The sequence below is a fragment of the Phoca vitulina genome, unplaced genomic scaffold (genome assembly GCF_004348235.1).
Source record: "Phoca vitulina isolate PV1807 unplaced genomic scaffold, GSC_HSeal_1.0 scaffold16, whole genome shotgun sequence".
Classification (NCBI taxonomy): Eukaryota; Metazoa; Chordata; class Mammalia; order Carnivora; family Phocidae; genus Phoca; species Phoca vitulina.
Window position 1 is genome coordinate 366143 of NW_022589719.1, and position 16568 is coordinate 382710.

At 56.9% G+C, this 16568-nt stretch overlaps 1 protein-coding gene across 2 annotated transcripts in view; it reads right to left on the reverse strand.

Moving 5' to 3' along the window:
• Window positions 1-3176: 3176 nt before the first annotated feature.
• The window catches only part of PTPN5 (protein tyrosine phosphatase non-receptor type 5), a 54160-nt gene continuing 40768 nt past the window's right edge, over window positions 3177-16568 (reverse strand). For both annotated transcript variants that reach the window (XM_032413830.1, XM_032413829.1), the window contains exons 6-15: window positions 16297-16374; window positions 15573-15814; window positions 14220-14409; window positions 11817-11901; window positions 8073-8152; window positions 7751-7888; window positions 7167-7277; window positions 4958-5118; window positions 4753-4866; window positions 3177-4350 (exon numbers count right to left, since the gene is read on the reverse strand). In XM_032413830.1, the coding sequence (XP_032269721.1) occupies window positions 4257-4350; window positions 4753-4866; window positions 4958-5118; window positions 7167-7277; window positions 7751-7888; window positions 8073-8152; window positions 11817-11901; window positions 14220-14409; window positions 15573-15814; window positions 16297-16374 (1293 nt within the window). In that variant the 3' untranslated portion in view covers window positions 3177-4256. The remainder of the gene's footprint in view (window positions 4351-4752; window positions 4867-4957; window positions 5119-7166; window positions 7278-7750; window positions 7889-8072; window positions 8153-11816; window positions 11902-14219; window positions 14410-15572; window positions 15815-16296; window positions 16375-16568) is intronic.

A 16568-nucleotide genomic window follows, 5' to 3' on the forward strand; every position in this document is an offset into this window, starting at 1 on the left:
GCACAGGGGAGGGTGAGGGGAAGTAGGACAGCAAGCCTCTTCTTTCTGGCCTTTCTTTTCTTCCCTTCGTGTCTCACCTTCCCAGGATGGTTACAAGGACCCGTGGGCCTGTCATCCCCACCAAGTAATCCCAAACCATTCCAAGTTTCAGGGGGAGAGAATGTAGGGCTTAGATTTACCCAGGGAACCAAGTTAGGCCCAGGGGGAGCTGAGGATACATATTGATAGCTACATGGAACAAGGGAGGTGGTGCTGGATATTTCAGCAGGAGGGAATGAAGTCAGACCTAAGAAGGAACTTCCTGACTAAGCCATACTTCAGTGGGCCTTAAAAGGAAGCCGGGGATTTTCCTCCTGAGCCCTGGGGACCCCTGGCATTGGTGGAATGCTAAGACAGATGATGGCATGTGTCTACAGCTCTGCTTTCATTTGTGACTGGGTAAAGACAGAGGTTGAGTTTTCATGTCCTATACTTCTTAAAAAAAATCGGTAATTCAATCTCATAGTTAATAACAATATAAACATCTATATGAAGAGGCTCCCTCCCACTCCTGAGCCCCCAACTCCTAATCCTCCCCCAACATGTAACCACTGTGGTCTCTCAGCTCCTTCTGGAGCGCCTTCATGCAAATACGAGTATGTTTTCACCCTCATCCCTTTCTTGCACTTCAGGGAGCCCTCCTATATACACTCTTCAGCCCTTTCTTTTTCATTTAATACATCTTGGAGATCTCTCCAAACCCGTTCATAAAGACTGTCCTCGTTCTTGCTAACAGCTACACAGTGTTTCAACGGATGGATGTTGCATTTTTATTTAACCAGCATGGCAGTTTTTCCATATGAAAGAAACCGATGTCTGAGAGAAATCGCCTGTTCGAGGTCACTCAGACTAGAATCCTGGCCTCTTGACTCCCAGTCCACTGCCCTCCCTAGGGACCCAAAAGCCTGGCTCTAAGCCAATTCGAGGCTAAGCTTCACCTCCCCGCTATGACAGATCTCTGCCTGGCCTGCTTCCACCTCTGAGCTCTAAAACTGTCACCAGCTAGACCCCAAGAGCTGATCTTTACTCCTCACCTGCTTGTACCCAAACTCTGTCCCACATTTTTCCTTAAGCTCTTCTTTCCAGCTTATCTCTTCACTCAGGCAAAAGACCCTAGGGGCCTAACATCCCGTGATAGAAACCGAAACTACCCCTCAAGCAGTACCCATTGCCTGGATGGGGGCTCTGTCAGCTCAGGCGGCCCAGACCCGTCTGAGCTCACCCTCCCGACTCATGCCTGCGCAGATGGACCGCGGAGTGACCGACGGTTACCTTTACCTCAATAGAACACTAAAATCTCCACCCAAGACGGAGCACGAGCCTGCTTTACATGACATACAATGTACGTATGAGCATGTTTCCGTAAGGACCTTATGCCCGCCCCGACACAGGACGACAAGGCTCCCCTATCTAAATATTCATCCTAGCCCTCAGTAAAAGAAACCCATTCGCCCTTGCTCGGGGAGTCACAGCTTTGGAAGTTACTCCCCATGATCTCCTTATTTGCTGCAAATGACGTTTCCTTCGTGCGACAACTCACCTGGTGTAGTTTCTAGCTATGACTCACCGAGGAGCAAACTCACGTTAGTTGGGTTACTCTGGCTGTCCTGCTCTGGGCTCCGAAGGTAGCAGGCTCTGGCCCCTTCTTAAGGAAAGAGGGGAGCCTTACCTTTGTGCGACCAGTTCCTCCTAACCCTTGAATGCTGTGTCCACGGCTTTGGGGGTGCAGCTATGCCCGGGCTATCGGCAGGCCGGTCTCCTTCTTCTTTTGCCCCAACAGTGGAGCCACCAGGAGTCACGGGTTCCTTAAATGTCCGGCCCCCTGGGGGCGATCCCTTACTGAGGCCCCACAGCCGACCCAGCTAGCCTGGCACATTGCTTTGGGGGGAGGAGAGTGGGGGAAGGGAGGCTGGAGCCAAGGCTGGAGGAAATGCCGGGGACCAGGCGTGTGGGCAGGAGTCTGAGGGCGGTGGTCCAGGTTACTTTTCCTGTTCCCTCTTAGCAGAGGTTTTGGTTCTCACTGCTGGTGCCGAGGGGCTCAGGGTAGTGTGTGTGTGTGTGTGCGCGCGCACGCAGATACATACACACGCATATGTACATGTGCCCACAGGCCAGTGGGGTGGGGGGGTCAAGGGAGTCGGCCATTTTGCAGAAATCCAGGGGCACCATTCTCGTCGTACTCTGTGTCTGGTGCCCGCACAGCTTGAGTGGCCTCCCAGGGCCACCCTGGGGGAGGAGATAGAACTGTTAGCTCCCCTCCTCCTTCCCACTCCTACAGCTCAATCCTCATCTGGGTAGAGGGTAGGAGGCCCACCCTCCATGGCTGGAGAGTATCCCCCCCCCAACCGCCCCACCGCCCCACCACCCCGGGACCTGCATCCCAGCTGTTCAAGCCTCTCCCTGTTGTTTCCTCATTGTCTGTAGCTTAGCTGTGTGTGTGGACCCTCAACCAACCCACACAAAATGCTGGTACCTCTTAAGGACCCACTGGTTGGTCAGCAGCCATGCCCTGGACCCTCCCATGCCCTGGAGTGACCCCACCTGCCTGCAACAGCATCACAGCTACTTTTGCTGCCTCCCTGAGGGCAGGGGTAAGAATAGAGCAGGAGTGTCCGGGATGGCTCAGGATCTGAGCCCTGGGGCAGAGTCTCTGGGCCCCTAGGGAGAGGCTACTGGCAGCCCGGGCCTTACAAGGGAAATTTCCAGGTTGCAGCTGCTGTTGGGACCTGTAAGGCTCACGGGGATAAGTGGGTGGGCCAACAGGGAGGGGCCTGGGTGTGACCTGAAAGTCTCCCTGCCCTAGCTTTGGCCTCCCTGGCCCATCTGTCAGAGCTCGTGGCCTGCTAGACACTTGGCCTTCTCTGGAAGCCTCCCACACCTGTCCTTGAGGCTCCTCATGGTCCAGGGCTCCCAGATGGGTTGGGGGGGAGGGGGATGGTGCAGGAGAATCCTGCCAAAATCAAATGGATTTGGTGTGTATTTCCAATCTGCACGGGGGGCACCAGGGAGCTTGAGAGAGAGAGAGAGAGAGAGAGAGAGAGAGAGTGTGTGTGTGTGTGTGTGTGTGTAGAGGGTACACAAAGACCAGGTTACAGGGAGGCAGGGAGGGGAGAGGCAATCACACAGACCCAGGGGGCTAGTTTTGCTCAAAATGCTCCGTTTATTGCTCTATTCAATGACCACGAGCAAATTATAAAAAGACACCAAATGTCTCTGTCTGCCGTGGAATAAATATTTAAAGTCAGCAATAAAAACACGTGGCTCCAAGATAACACATGTTGCCAAGAGTCATGCATGCCCTGCTGCCGGGCTCTCAACACACGCATGGACACAGGAACACGCAGGGCGACACGCAGCGAGACTGCTGGGAAGGCTTTCCCACAGGGACACAGAGAAACGTTTCACACAGATCTGGGGCCCAAACCCCACCCCCCCCCCACAGCGCCCCCCCTTCCCCCCCCCCCCCGGGGCCCCGGCCCCTGGGGTTACAGCCCCCCCCTCTCCCCCTCCCCCCCCCCAATGCCTCACAGGCTGGTCACTGCCTCCTGAGGGCATCTGACACCACGAGGTCACCCTTGCTGTGACACTCCTCCCCCCCCCCAACCCAGAGACCTCTGCCCCCAGCTGAGATCTCTCCGCCAACTCCTCAGGAGCTCCCCATCCCTGTCCCCAGAACTGGGGCAAAATGCAATCTGCTGCGTGGGAAGCGGGGGTGGGCGCCCGAGGCAGGCACCTCTGCCTGGGCTGCCTTGGAGCTGGAGCTCATTACCCCTTTCCCGGGCTGAGGGGACACAGTGTCCGGTACAGACAGCAGAGATGGACGGACAGACAGAAACGCTGCGGCAGGACGCTTGGAGTGCGGCACAGAAACGTTTAGGATCAGGTAGCAATGGAACCATCGTTAAAAACTGAGGCCCCAGGTCTGCATGGCACGGGTCAGGCCCCGGGGCCCCAGGCCTGGCCTGGCACATCCCTCCCCCACCCCGCCCCCCGCCCCGGTATGTACAGTAGGAAGAGCTATGTTGCGGGGGCAGAGGCCAGGCCAAGGCTGGCAGAGGAGGGAAGGAGGGAGGGAGGGAGCAGACTGAAGAGAAGGAAGCAGGAGGGGTGGTGGTGGGGGGGCAGGCCAGGACCGAGGCAGGGCTCTGCATGTGGCCAGGGTGGGGGCCCAGACTCAGGTTGGGTGGTGCCCAGAGGACCTCAGGGCAGGAGTGCGGTCACTCTGGGGACTGGCGGGACAGCTGCTTCTCGTAGAGGCTCATGACATGGTGCACAAACTGGTATTGCTCGCATGTCTGGATCATGCCGCCCCTGGGGGCAGAGACACACGGTGGACATGGGGCTGTGGACGGATGGGCTGTGGGGGGGCGCCCCCAAACCCATGACTACCAGTCATTCGCGAGGGGCCTTGTCTTGCCCTCCCTGCCAGCCACGCCCCTCTGCTCCTTCCTGCCCCTCCCAGCTCTGCCCGGATAGGAGAGCAGGGACAGGGATGACAGGCCCCTCCAGCCCTAGCCGCCCCCCTCCCCTCTGCTCACCAGCCGTGCTGCTCCTCCCTCCCCGTCAGGCCCCCAGCTGTCCGGATCCAGCTCTCCCCATCCGTCCTCTCCACGCCCTATCTGCCAGGCTGTCCACCTGCAGCATGTGCCCGGCCCCTCAGCCCTGCCGCCCCCGGACTCCGGCGCCCCGTGCGCCCCGTGCGCCCGGGCTGACCTGTCCTGACGGAGCTGGCACGTGGTCTTAAGGATGTCCACCACGCCCTCCTGGCGCAGCTGCTGGCAGCAGATGCTGGTGGCGATGAAGCAGCCCGTCCTGCCGATCCCCGCACTGAGAGCGGAAGGGACGCCGGGGTAAGGAACGGGGCGGCTTCGGGAGTAGGGAGGCCACCCTGCCCAGGGGGCCGGCTGCGAGGACCCACCTGCAGTGGACGATGATGGGGGCACAGCGGGGCCCCTCCTGCTGGGCTGCCTCCTCCACCTCCTGCACCAGGTGCAGGAGTGGGGGCGCCCGGTCGGGGGTCTTCTGGTCAGGCCAGGATGTGAACCAGTAATGCTTCAGGCCTCGCTCTTCGGTCCCGCTCTGTCCAGGAGACAGAGACCCACCCCAGGTACATGTGAACGCTTAGAACCCATAAACCAGCCCAGAGATGGGATGGGAGCGGCAAGAACACAGCGAGGAGGACCCAGGGAGTGAGGCCATCCGTATATGGCTCAGTGGCATCAGAGACCCAAATCCAGCTTGGTGGTGGAAGCTGGTCAGTGACACAGGCAGTGGTCTTCACTGGTCAGTTCTGCCCCAACAACTCCAGGATCATCCAAGAGAGGCAGAGAGTCCCTCTCCAATCCACTCCTGTCCTCTGGTTCTTTATCTTAACAAACTGCCCAGTCACCTGTTAGTCCCACGACACGGAGCACCAGGACTCTCCCTCTCCCATCACCGCCCTGCTCCGCCTGCCCACCCCCAGCGAGTCTTGTCAGTTTTCTCTCCTCTCCTCCAGGACCACCTCCACTTTGGCCGTTACCATCTCCGCCATCTCTCACTCCTCCCTGACTGCTCCCTCCCCACCGAGGTCAAGCGGCCTTTGTCTGCAGCACCAGTCTGGACATGCCGCTCTCCTGCTCAGAACCCTCTCAGGGCTCCTGCTTCTTTCTGAATAAAACCCATTCTTCTCAGTCTCCAGGCTGGCAAATAAGACCCATTGTCCAGGGTCTAGCCCTCCAGGCCCTTCTCCTACCCCTGTATCCTCGTGTTCAATGCTCCTGCATTCCAAATGGTCTGTAGATAAAACCTCTGCCCCCCTCCCCCACACTCTCACGGCTATTCTATCTTCCATGCCTTTCTTTTTTTCCTCTGCCTGGAATGTTCTTCCCACTTGTTTGCCCCCCAGTCAATTCTTACTTATCCCGCAAAACCCCAGTCAGCACCACCACTTCCAGGAAGTCCTCCTTGAGCACCCTAACAGAGTGTCCGTCTTCTGTCTTCTTGCCTATCTCTAGCTTGGTACTTACCATCTATGGGTGCTCCTTTAGGAGAGAGTCCAGGCTTTAGACAGCTCTGTGTTCCCAGTACCCAACCCAGAATGAGGCTTAGGGCAGGCGCTTGTAAAGACTCAGGGACAAGTTGTCCCATGGCACTGAGACAATGAGGCAGCCCTCACCTCACTTCAGCCTCCTTCCAGGGAAGCAGAAAGCTGGTTCCTTGGGCCCCTAGGTTATCTGGCTGTGACAGCTACCAGAGCCTCTGCCCCCACCTCCCGGCCCTCTCATGCCCCCCAGCAAGGCCTAGATCTCAGAGCTGCTCACGTGGCCACTGCCCTTCCGGGGCTGAGCGCTTTGACACCCCACCTTCTACCTTCTCCAGTGGGAGAGGGCAGCTCAGAGGGACAAGTTTCAGGCCTTGAGTTTGACCCTGAAGCTGCCAGTGTCAGTAGACTTCTGACTGTTTCTGGATAGAGCACAGCTTCCTGGTGCCTGGCTCACCTCTTCCAACCTGTGGGGTTATTACATTGGGCTCTACCTTCCCGGAACATGGGTCTTATTTCTCAAAAACAGAACCCATTAATCCTCCTGACTCCAAAGGAACAATCTCCTCTATTATGCTGAGCCTGGAAGAAACACAACTTCAGGGTGGGAGGATACCTCCACCCCTTCTTCTGGGATGTTTTGTATTGCTCATATATATGCCTTTTTTTTTCCTTTTTGTGTAAGCATCACTTCCCTGTGAAACCCAAATGCAGCAAGGAGTGCCTGCCCTCTGGTGGACGGATTGCATACTACAGGATCTCAACGTTACCAACGGACCTTCCGTTTTAAGGACAGTGCTGGAGGCTGTTGGAGATCCCTTATCCAGGCAGTCCTGGACTTGAGTGTATCTTAAGCAGAGTTGGAAGGCATTCAGAATGACAGTGTAGACAGAGAATCTAAGAGCATTAAATGCAACTGAGGTTTCATCCTGCCTCTGGCCCTCAAGTCTTTTCACCCCTCCCTCATCCCTGCTTATCGGTACATCCTGAGAAGGCACGGGCCTGGATTTCAGCTACAGTGGACTCTTGGACCCTGTTATCTGTGGCGTCCCCAGTCATGACCCTGTCCCTCATCCTCCCAGCCCAGCCCAGCCCCTGGCCTCACCCTGAGGGAGATGAGTCGCAGCCGGTAATCCTCAGTATGAATGACTTTCTGCACGATGATCTCCACACCGTCGTACATCACCTGCTTCTCCGGCCAGTACTCAGTGCATTTCTGCAGGGGCCCAGAGCAGGCTGCATACACTCCCAGTGGCCCCCCCCACCCAGTCTCCCTAGTGCCCCACCAGGGCCAGCGGGGCAAGATACAAAAGGGCAACAGGTTTGCAGTCAGAGAGCACTGGGTTCAAATGCCCCTTTTGAGCCTCAGGTCCCTCATCTGGAAAATGGAAGTAATACCTACTTCGAAGGACTCTTCTGGGGATTCGATTAACTAGGCTGGCCTGGCATGGGCACAAGAGCCACCAGAGTGAGCCCTGGCTGGGGGTGGGGGCAGAGCAGCGTGTTTCCGGAGGTCGGCCCATCCCTGTGGCCCTGAGCAGATGACCTAACCCTGCTTAGCCTCCCATTTCCCCTCCTTGGCCGCAGGCTCCTAACCTCCCAAGACTGCTGTCAGGACTAATATGGAAACAGATGCTCAGCACAGGGCACAAAGCGGCAGACACCTGGGAACAGCACAGGGGTGCCTACCTCGTTCATCTCCTCGATGTTGGTGATCATGACGATGATGGGCGTGTGCTCTTGCCACACCATGCGCCAGAAGTCACCGACTGTGCTCACGATGGGTCCCTGAGTGGCGATGTACACCTTCTCCTCCCCACCATAGCCCTGCGGCCAGCCAAGCCCAGGCTGTCAGGGTCGGACACCGTGTTCCCTGGGCCCAGTCCCCACACTCAGGCCCTTCCCGGGGGTGCTGGCGGGAGCCACGCTGGCTTAGGGACAAGCGGGAGGACGGATCCTGTGGGCTCGGGCCTCCCTTTCAGGGAGAGGTCACTTGGATGGGGCTACGTACCCGGATGTAGTTGGCGTTGATGTAGGAACTCAGAGGGTCGTCAGGGTCTGGTGAGGTCAGACACACTCTGCTGTGGGGGTCTGGGGTGGGGGGAGACAGGTGAGGCCGGTATTTGACAGGTGCGACAACCCCTCTAGGGCAGGGCCCATCTTCTCTGGCCCACTGCAGGCCACCCGCATTTCTTCTGGGATTCTTGAAGTTCCTCCTTCCCCTGCCCACTAGCAAAACACTGGCCCATCTCCGTGGCCCTGGCTCTCCACCTCCATAGCATCAGTGTCTGCCCCCTGCCTGTGTCCCGTAGGCTTCCCCGGGCTCCCTGTGCCTCATGTTCTGGAGAGGACAGAGCTAAGTCAAGAAAAGAACAACGGAGGGCACGCATCCCGGGCAGCAGGGCAGCAAGCATTTGGACGCCCACGGTCACTGACGCGCTGGGTCCACCTGAAAAGCACACGGCCCTCCTAAGCCTCAATTTTCCTATCTGTAACCCGGGGCTAAAGCTGCCTACTTCCTAGGGTTGTTGGGAAGACAAATAAAAAAACAGCTGGGAAGGTGTGATGTAAACCGTAAAGTATAAATACAAAGGGCTGTTGGGATTTGGGGGTAGAAAGCCGAGGGAGAGCACAGGGATGGGGGGCGTGGAGCCTTCCACGCCTGCGATCCAGCAGCAGAGGGAGTGGGCACGCCGGCTTTTTATCTTTTTTTCCAATCTATTCACATGTCCAGTCCCGCAGTTACAGAGTCTCACAGCCTCCTGCTTCTCTCCCTGGAGTAGAATCTGTTTCGTTCCAGCTAGAGCCTCCCTGAATGGACTCTTCTGTCGGGGCAGAGGCTGGGACGGAGACAGGGAGGCTGCGCGCGGTGGGCAGGGAGGTGGCTGGGGGCCCGGGCCCTGGCTCCTGCTCTGGCTCTGTCACCAGCTCCCTGTCCTATCCCTTTCTCTCCCGAATAGGGAGGGCCGAACGGAAGACGCTTCCAGCACCCAGGCTGGGGCTCTCCAAGGCAGGACAGGGGAGCCGAGAGCTGGGTTCGAGTCCTGACGCTGTGACTTGCTGTGACTTGCTGGCAGCGTCAGCTTAGTTTCCCCGTGCCGCGTCTACGACCTGGGGACATCCCTTCCATCCTAGCCCTGCTCGTCTTGTAAAGGTGAAAGGAGCGAATGGTAACTCGGGATCAGTAACTGAGCCCAGCACACGCCATGGAGCACAGAGCTGTTACGACGGCCATTATTACCAGCTTCCCTAGGAAGTCCCCAGGTAGAGAGGATCCCAAACCGGGGAGGAAAAGCAGGTGACACTCACAAGCCTCTGCTCTCCAGCCCTTTCATGCCCAGCCCCAAGGCCTGAGGTCCCGGCAGCTGATCTGGGGGCCAGGCAGCAGAGAAGGGAGGGGAAGGGCAGGGGACGCTGGGTGGCCGGCAGAAGAAAGGAGCAGGGAGTGCTGAGGGGCCGGCTCGCTTCTTGCTGGTGGCTGCCCAGATCAGGGGCCAGAAGTGGGCACAGCACCCTCGGGCCAGACACCAGGGCCTTTGGCATTAAAGAACCACCGTGGGCACGGTGACCCCCCTGAGTACTGCCTCTGTGCCTGGTGCTGTGCTTGAGCGTAGGGACTCCCCAACAAACAAGACGGGGTCCCTGCCCCCAAGTACTGCAGGCAGGCAAGCAGTGGGTGGTCTGACAGCAACCGGGCTGGGTGTGAAGGCCCAGTAGGAACAGGAGTAGGGAACACCATTCTGTCCGATTCCAGGGCACAGGGCAGGGTGGGGGATGGAGCCATGAGCTGGAGAGGAACCACCTGTCAGAGGGTCTTATAAACCATGCTTATCGAAACCCGAGGATTACAAGGGTGACAATGACAGTGTTTAAGGAGGAGAAGGACACAAATGGATTTCTGGTTTGCACCATTTCTGTGATAATGGTAGATGAAGGATAGGAGGGGAGAGTACAGGACTCAGGAGACCCGTCAGGAGATTACTGCCTGGCACAACTCCAGAGGCCTTATGTCAATGCAGTCTATGCCAAAGTGCTCCTGGAACTGGGCAATATAGATGCCCTGACCCCCCAAAAGTCAGGGCATCTATATTGCCCAGTGCCACCTTTACATATGGCAGTGAGGATGGAGAGGGAGAGCTGATCTGAGAGACATTCCTTCTTTCCTTCCTTCCTTCATTCCCTCCCTCCCTCCCTCATTCAAATAGGAGCAGAATGTCTACTATGTGCCAGGCCCTATTTTGGTACTTGGGGCACAATGGCAAATGGACAGAAATTGCTCCCCCATATCTTGTCTTCAGTGCTGCCAGCTGGGTTACTGGTCATTCTGTCCTGTAACTGCGAATGGGTCTGATTCTTCCATTAGACTGTGAACTCCCTGTCTCTCATTCATGCCTCAATCCCCAGTCCCTGGGGCGGAGGTTCAGCCGATGTGTGCCAAATGAATGAGAGAACAAGCTTCAGGGTGTCCTGAATCTGGCAGGCCTCTGTCACATCTGACACGCCCTCTGTCCCACACACACCCTGCACTGGTCCCAGTCTCTGAGGCACAGGGTCACTTCTTGGGGCCACGGAGGATGCTCTGTGGGGCTCCAGGGCCTGGAGGCTCAGAGCATGGTTGAACTGGCTCAAGACCTCTCAGCAATCCAGTGGGGACCAGGAGGAGTGGTGGCCTGGCTCCCACCCTCCCCCAGGGACCATTCTGAGTGAGCAGCAAAGCCCTGGGTTCTGGGGGACCTGAGCCCCTCCCGCCACAGGGGGCTGGTTGGTTGGAGGGTGACAAGATGAAGAAAGAGGTGAGCAGCCCTGAATAATGCATCCTGGCCTTAAATGGTGCTTTGTTTAACCGGAACTACCTAGAGATGGTGTAACCATAGCAACCACAAGTCGATATTTTAAAAGTTAAAAATAAGTCCTGACATCTTACATGTTGTTGGAGATGCTGATGGCACAACTGCTTTTTCAAAGCCTCATTACTCCACAAACTGAGTGGAGTAGGTTGGTGGGGATTCACTTTCAACAAGTCACCCCCTAAGCCAGCCCTGGGGCCTGGGGCCAGAACTTGGCAGGGGTGATAGGCAGACAGGGGCTTGATGAAAGTTATCTGAAAATGACACCCCAGGGCTGAAAGAGGAACATTAGGGCACCTGGTCTAACTGCCCTCGAAGGGGGAAAATCCCTCTCAGATCTGCCAGGGGATTGATCATGCAGCTTCACTTGAACACCTTGAGTGACGGGGAGCTCACCATCTGACAGGCAGCTCATTTCCTTGTGGGGGTGGTTCTTCCTGTTAGAGGACTCAGTCTGACCAAACTCGACTCAAGGTAGACAAAAGAGCCCGATTCCGGGGTCAAAGAGGCCCAGACTGAAACTCAGTTCTGCGCTTCCTAGCTGTGTCATTGTGGATGAGCCACTTAACCTCTCTGAGCCTTATTTTCCCCTCTTTAAAATCTTCCCCTCTTATCTCTATCTCTGAAGAGATAAAGAGGCCTTTAAACTCCTGTCTAGCAGCTGCTATTACCCTCATTCTTTCTCTTTGAGTTTCCAGAGCCAAGCATAGCCAGGGCAAGGGTGAAGGAATGAACTCACCCCTGCCCTCACAAGCGGGGGTCCTTTCCCTTCACTGGGTACCCACAGCCCTCTTTCTCTTCTCCTCATGACCCTGGAGGCCTAGCTCTGGGGTTGAGGTCTTCCTCAGGGCAAGGAGCACCGAGGTGAGGGTGAGCCTGTCCCCACCCCCTGGGGCATGAGTACTCACTGGGAAGGATGGTTTTGTACCGGTTCTTCCGCACCAGCCCAGGGATGTCATACTCCTTCGGATCCACAAAGTTCATGGGGATTTCCTGCAAGAGGAGGACATGGGGGTGTTAGCAGCTGTGGGCTGCCTCTCACAGACGTTTGACTCCGGCACTGGTGGGCCCCGAACTTCTAGCCCAGTCCATGTTTGCTGGGGTGCATACATTCCTTCAGTGAACATTTACTAGTAAACGAGTCAGTGCACACAAAAAACACTTAGGACAGTGCCTGGCACATAGTGAGTGTATAATAACTGTTATTATTACGATTGTTGATCCGGGGCCAGCCTGGCACATAGTAGATGCTCAATAAGTGGTTGGTGAACAAGGAACAAGAGAAAAAGCAACCCGGCCAATCACTGCCTTCTATCACACTCCCGGCGCCGCCGCCAACCCGAGTGGCTTTGCTGATCCGAGTTCCTGCCCTGGGCATTCCCACTTCCAGGAGCTCGGCTTGTGCTGCTCGCTTTGTGGGAACATCCACCCCGTTCCTCTGTCCTCCACCTTAAATGCCACCTCCTCCAAGAAGCCTTCCCCAATGCTCCAGCAGGAAAGAAGCCTCCTTCTGAGTCCCCAGGGATGTGTTTGTGCCTCCCAATCACGCTCTGTGTCAAAAGCTCCAGGTCCAAAGTCCTCTGCCTGGCATGCGAGGTGGCCTGGGATCTGGTCTTTGTTTTCCCCAGGGCTGTTCTCGGGGACCTGCTCTCCAATTACATGCCAGTCTCTTCCCTGCTGTGAATGTGCCCCTCGCCCTCCTGCCTCCAAGTCTGAGCTCCCAGCATTCCTTCTGACCTTCTGTGGGTCGGGAGCACTGGTCCCACCCTTCTCCATCTGTCCAAACAGTTCCCGGCCTTTAAGATCCCCCCTTAGCCCCTCCCCACTGTTCTTGGGGTGACTCCCCAGTGCCTCTGGCTTCTTTGCTCCCCCCTCCACCTGTCCACACTGCTCAGTGCCTGACTACAGACAGGTTCACGGTGTCCACGGTTTCAGGACATAGTAAGTATGGGCTTCAAGAATCACTACACTCAATTTCTAGGGTTATTATGAGAATCCAAAACCTCCCCCCGCAAAACCGAGATGTACAAAAGTGCCCATGGAGTGAGGGTAAAGGCTGTGTTCCTCTGTCTCTGGGCAAAATCAACAATGATCTACTGAACAGGAAACACCAAACAGGATGCAAGCCCTTTCTTCAAGGGGAGGTGAGGGTGATGGGAGCACACAGCAAAGCTGAGGCTGGGGTGGTGGAGGAAGGCTTTCTGGAAGCATCCAGTGGGGGGATGATGTGAGTAGAGGCACGGGAAGAGGAAGGCCTGGGGTGGTGGTCCAGTTTGAAGTGGACAGTTCCTGTAGGGGTGGGAGGCTGGCCCAACTCGGGTTAGGACAGGCCATGCCCAGCCCTGGAGAATGTGGAGCAGTGGGTCGGAGGGTGGCAGAGGTTTTCTCAGAAGAAATAGCCATCAGGTGCAGGTAGGAGGCAAGGTGGCCTGGGCAAGGGAAGTTGAGGGAAGCACATGGCTGCCCCATCCCCCTGGCTTCTCCCAGGAGAGACTCTCCCCAAATACTCATGGCCTCTTGCCCATTCCTGCCCACACTGGTGGGCAAGTTACCAGATGGGTGAGTTCGAGTGAGGAACACACTTTTGAGCCCAAGCCCCTTCCTTCCTCCTCCTTTGGGGACCCTCCTGCAGAGAAAGAAATATAGGGGTGCACCTCCTGGGGTGGGTAGAAAACTTAATTCCTGGTATCAGGAAGCTCGCTATTGCTACACACCTAAGCCTCATTTCAAGCTTAGCTTTCATCATCAAAAATAAAGGTGATATTGTCACCTCCTACGTCTTAGCTAACGACTGGCTGAGTGCTCCGGCAGGCAAAGCAGAGAGGTCACTTATTGGGTCCCTCAGAGTCCAACAGGAGGCAGCTGGAGGCTCTTGCAGGGGTCTGGGGTGGGGAAGTGACTGGAGAGTTGTCAGAGGATGAACAATGCTTAGAGATGTGGGGCAGGAGGAGGGGAGGAAAGCAGGAGAGTCAGAAGGAAGGCTTTCCATCACTTTCAAAGCACAGTACTGGGCAGTAAGGACTTGGGGATGCCACTGGACACCAGTCACCGCGATGAGTGCTCTGCACACGTCAGCCATCTCCTTAATCCTTGCAACATTCCAATGCTTTTTATCCCCACTTTCCAGATGAGGAAACTGAGGCTCAGAGGGGAAGCAGCTTGCCCAAGACGGCGGGAGAGCAGATAAGGAAATGACATCAGTCTATGAGGTGCCGGGTTCTGGGCACCCCGCACCACTGCCTGGCTGGGTGCGTGACCGATGTGAGCCGAAAGGTCTGCCCGCTGCGGGCGGCTGACTCAGGGGGACTCACAAAGAATTCTGCCTGCAGCAGGAAGGGGTCCAGGGCCTTCTCGTGAAGCTCCTCAGCCTGCAGGACCTGGGAGGCGCTGAGCAGGTACTCACGGGCTGACTCCTCACGTGGGGACATGAGATAGCCAAAGCCCTCCTCACTGCAGCCTGGCGTGCACATGTCCAGGGTCAGGGAGACGTTGGAGCCCCTCCTGGAAGGACCGGGAAAGGGAGCGCGTCTCAGAGGTGGGAAGATGAGGCAGGAGAGATCCAGGGTGGGAGCAGGGTGGCACCCAGGAGAGGAGTGGGAGGGGGGACAGCACCCCTGCGTGAGGAGCACGAGGCTCAGCCCCGAGGCTGAGGCCTGACTCCCTGTCTCCTGCCGCGGAGTCGCTAACTGAGGGAGGCTTGGGGCCCCGGTTCCAGAGGTTCCATCCAAGGCAATCTCAACACAGCCCTCCCTGGACTCTCCTCTGCCACTGCTGGAGGCAGTTCCCAGCCCTGTGGCCCCAGGAAGTCATGAGACAGGGCACCTGCCTACAGCAGAGAAGCAGGGCTCTACCCTTTGCATCATGGCCTTGGCCCCACGAGTCCTGGGTGAGGCTGCCAAGGAGTCACGGACATCTCACCCAGGAGAGGCCAGGTCCCTCGGCTATCAGGGGAAGAGGGAGTCCCGGGCAGCACAGCAACTGCAAAGATGTCTGCACTAGACAAGCTCTACCATATTCAGTGTCTAAGGCACAGGACAGGTGAAAAGCCCTCATTATATAGGAAGGGAAACTGAGTCCCAGAGAGAGGACAAGAATTGCCCAAGCTCACACAGTAAGGCGATGGCAGAGCTGGGACGAAAAGCTAGGTTTTCTGACTCCTCATTTAGTGCTTCTTCCACAACGTCGTGTAGATAACGCAAACCTGGTGTGATCTGGCTTACCCAACGGGGCTCTGAAAGAGGGTGCTGACACCTCCCAAAGTACGCTCTCGGGAACACTGGGACACTATAAAAGTAGGGGTCTGGGGTCAACAGACTTTGAGGAATGCCACGTGCTACCCCCTTGTTGATTTACAATGAACACAACCATGTTAAAGGCCCTGACAAGTCCTGTAATAAAGGAACCTCCCCAAACTTACTTGAGTACAGGAGTTTTTGTGTGAGCGTGCACACAGGTATGCCCGTGTGCCCGTGTGCAGCAACAGTATTTACCCTGGGGCGTTCTGATCTATGTGAATCAGACCTGGGGAGCATGTGGCTACACTGGCTAAACCACGAGGCCGGCTCTGTCCTGGCCACTGGAGTCAGAGTCAGGCACTTGCCCTTCTGGCGGGGAGCTGAGAGCTCAAGAGCCCACGCAGCCCACCGCTCCTCCCCGCTTCCCACCTTTCCTGTAGACCCATGGACTTGACAGTCAGTGAGGCAGGGTCAGCCTCAGGCTTGATGTCCATCACGCAGTCAAACACAGGAGTCTCAGGGACGGGGTCCAGGTCCAGGAAGTCATCCTCGACCTTCTCTTCCATCCACTCTGAGTAGGTGAAGGAGGGCTGGCGGCTCACTGACTGGCGCCTATCCTCAGGGGGCACTGCGGTGTGTGGCTCTGGAGGAGTCCTCAGGAGGTGCCACGCCTAGTTGGGAAGATACAGTATCATGGACCTGGGACCATGTTGGCTAGCCCCTGAGTAATGGGGTATTCATGAGATTGAGCCCCCTGCCCTCAGTGAGTCTAAAACAGCCCTGCCCTCCTGGGAGCGGTCTGCATGGCACTATCCTTCACCTAGATGGGAGGTTCCAGCCCCCACCTTACCCCCTGCCCCCTCCCCTGGCAACCCTCAGTTTCTTGTGGACTGAGGTCTTCTTGGTGGGGTGTGGGGCTCCTACCCTAGTCTTCTCGGGCCTTAGTCCTTCCCTCAGCCTAGAACACTGCAAACCCATTTTCAAGAAGAAGGTGCCCCTCATCCCAGGCTGGGCACACTGGTGGAAGGAGACAGACACCCTGTCCTTGCCCCTACCTGAAACATCTAGCTTGGAGAGCAAATGGGAGCTGGTGGGGACTGGGCCTCAGGGTCAGAGGAGGGGAGCACTGAGGTCAGGTCAGGAGGCACCTTACCAGGGTGGTAATGAGGATCACAGACAGAGTGACCAGCAGCAGACTGGGGACTTCCCAGGTCCCAACACCCAGCCAGGCCTGGGGAACATGAGACAAACAAGTCAGGGGGGTGCTGGGGACGCAGTTCTCATCCATTCCTACGGTGACAAAACTGAGGCTCTGAAAGCCGCCGAGCAGGAGTGGGTGGGGAGCAGGGAGAAGGGTTTCAAGGGTGTGGAAGTATCTTCTGAACTCAGAGAAGCCCCATCCAGGGGTTGGTGACATTGGAGGCC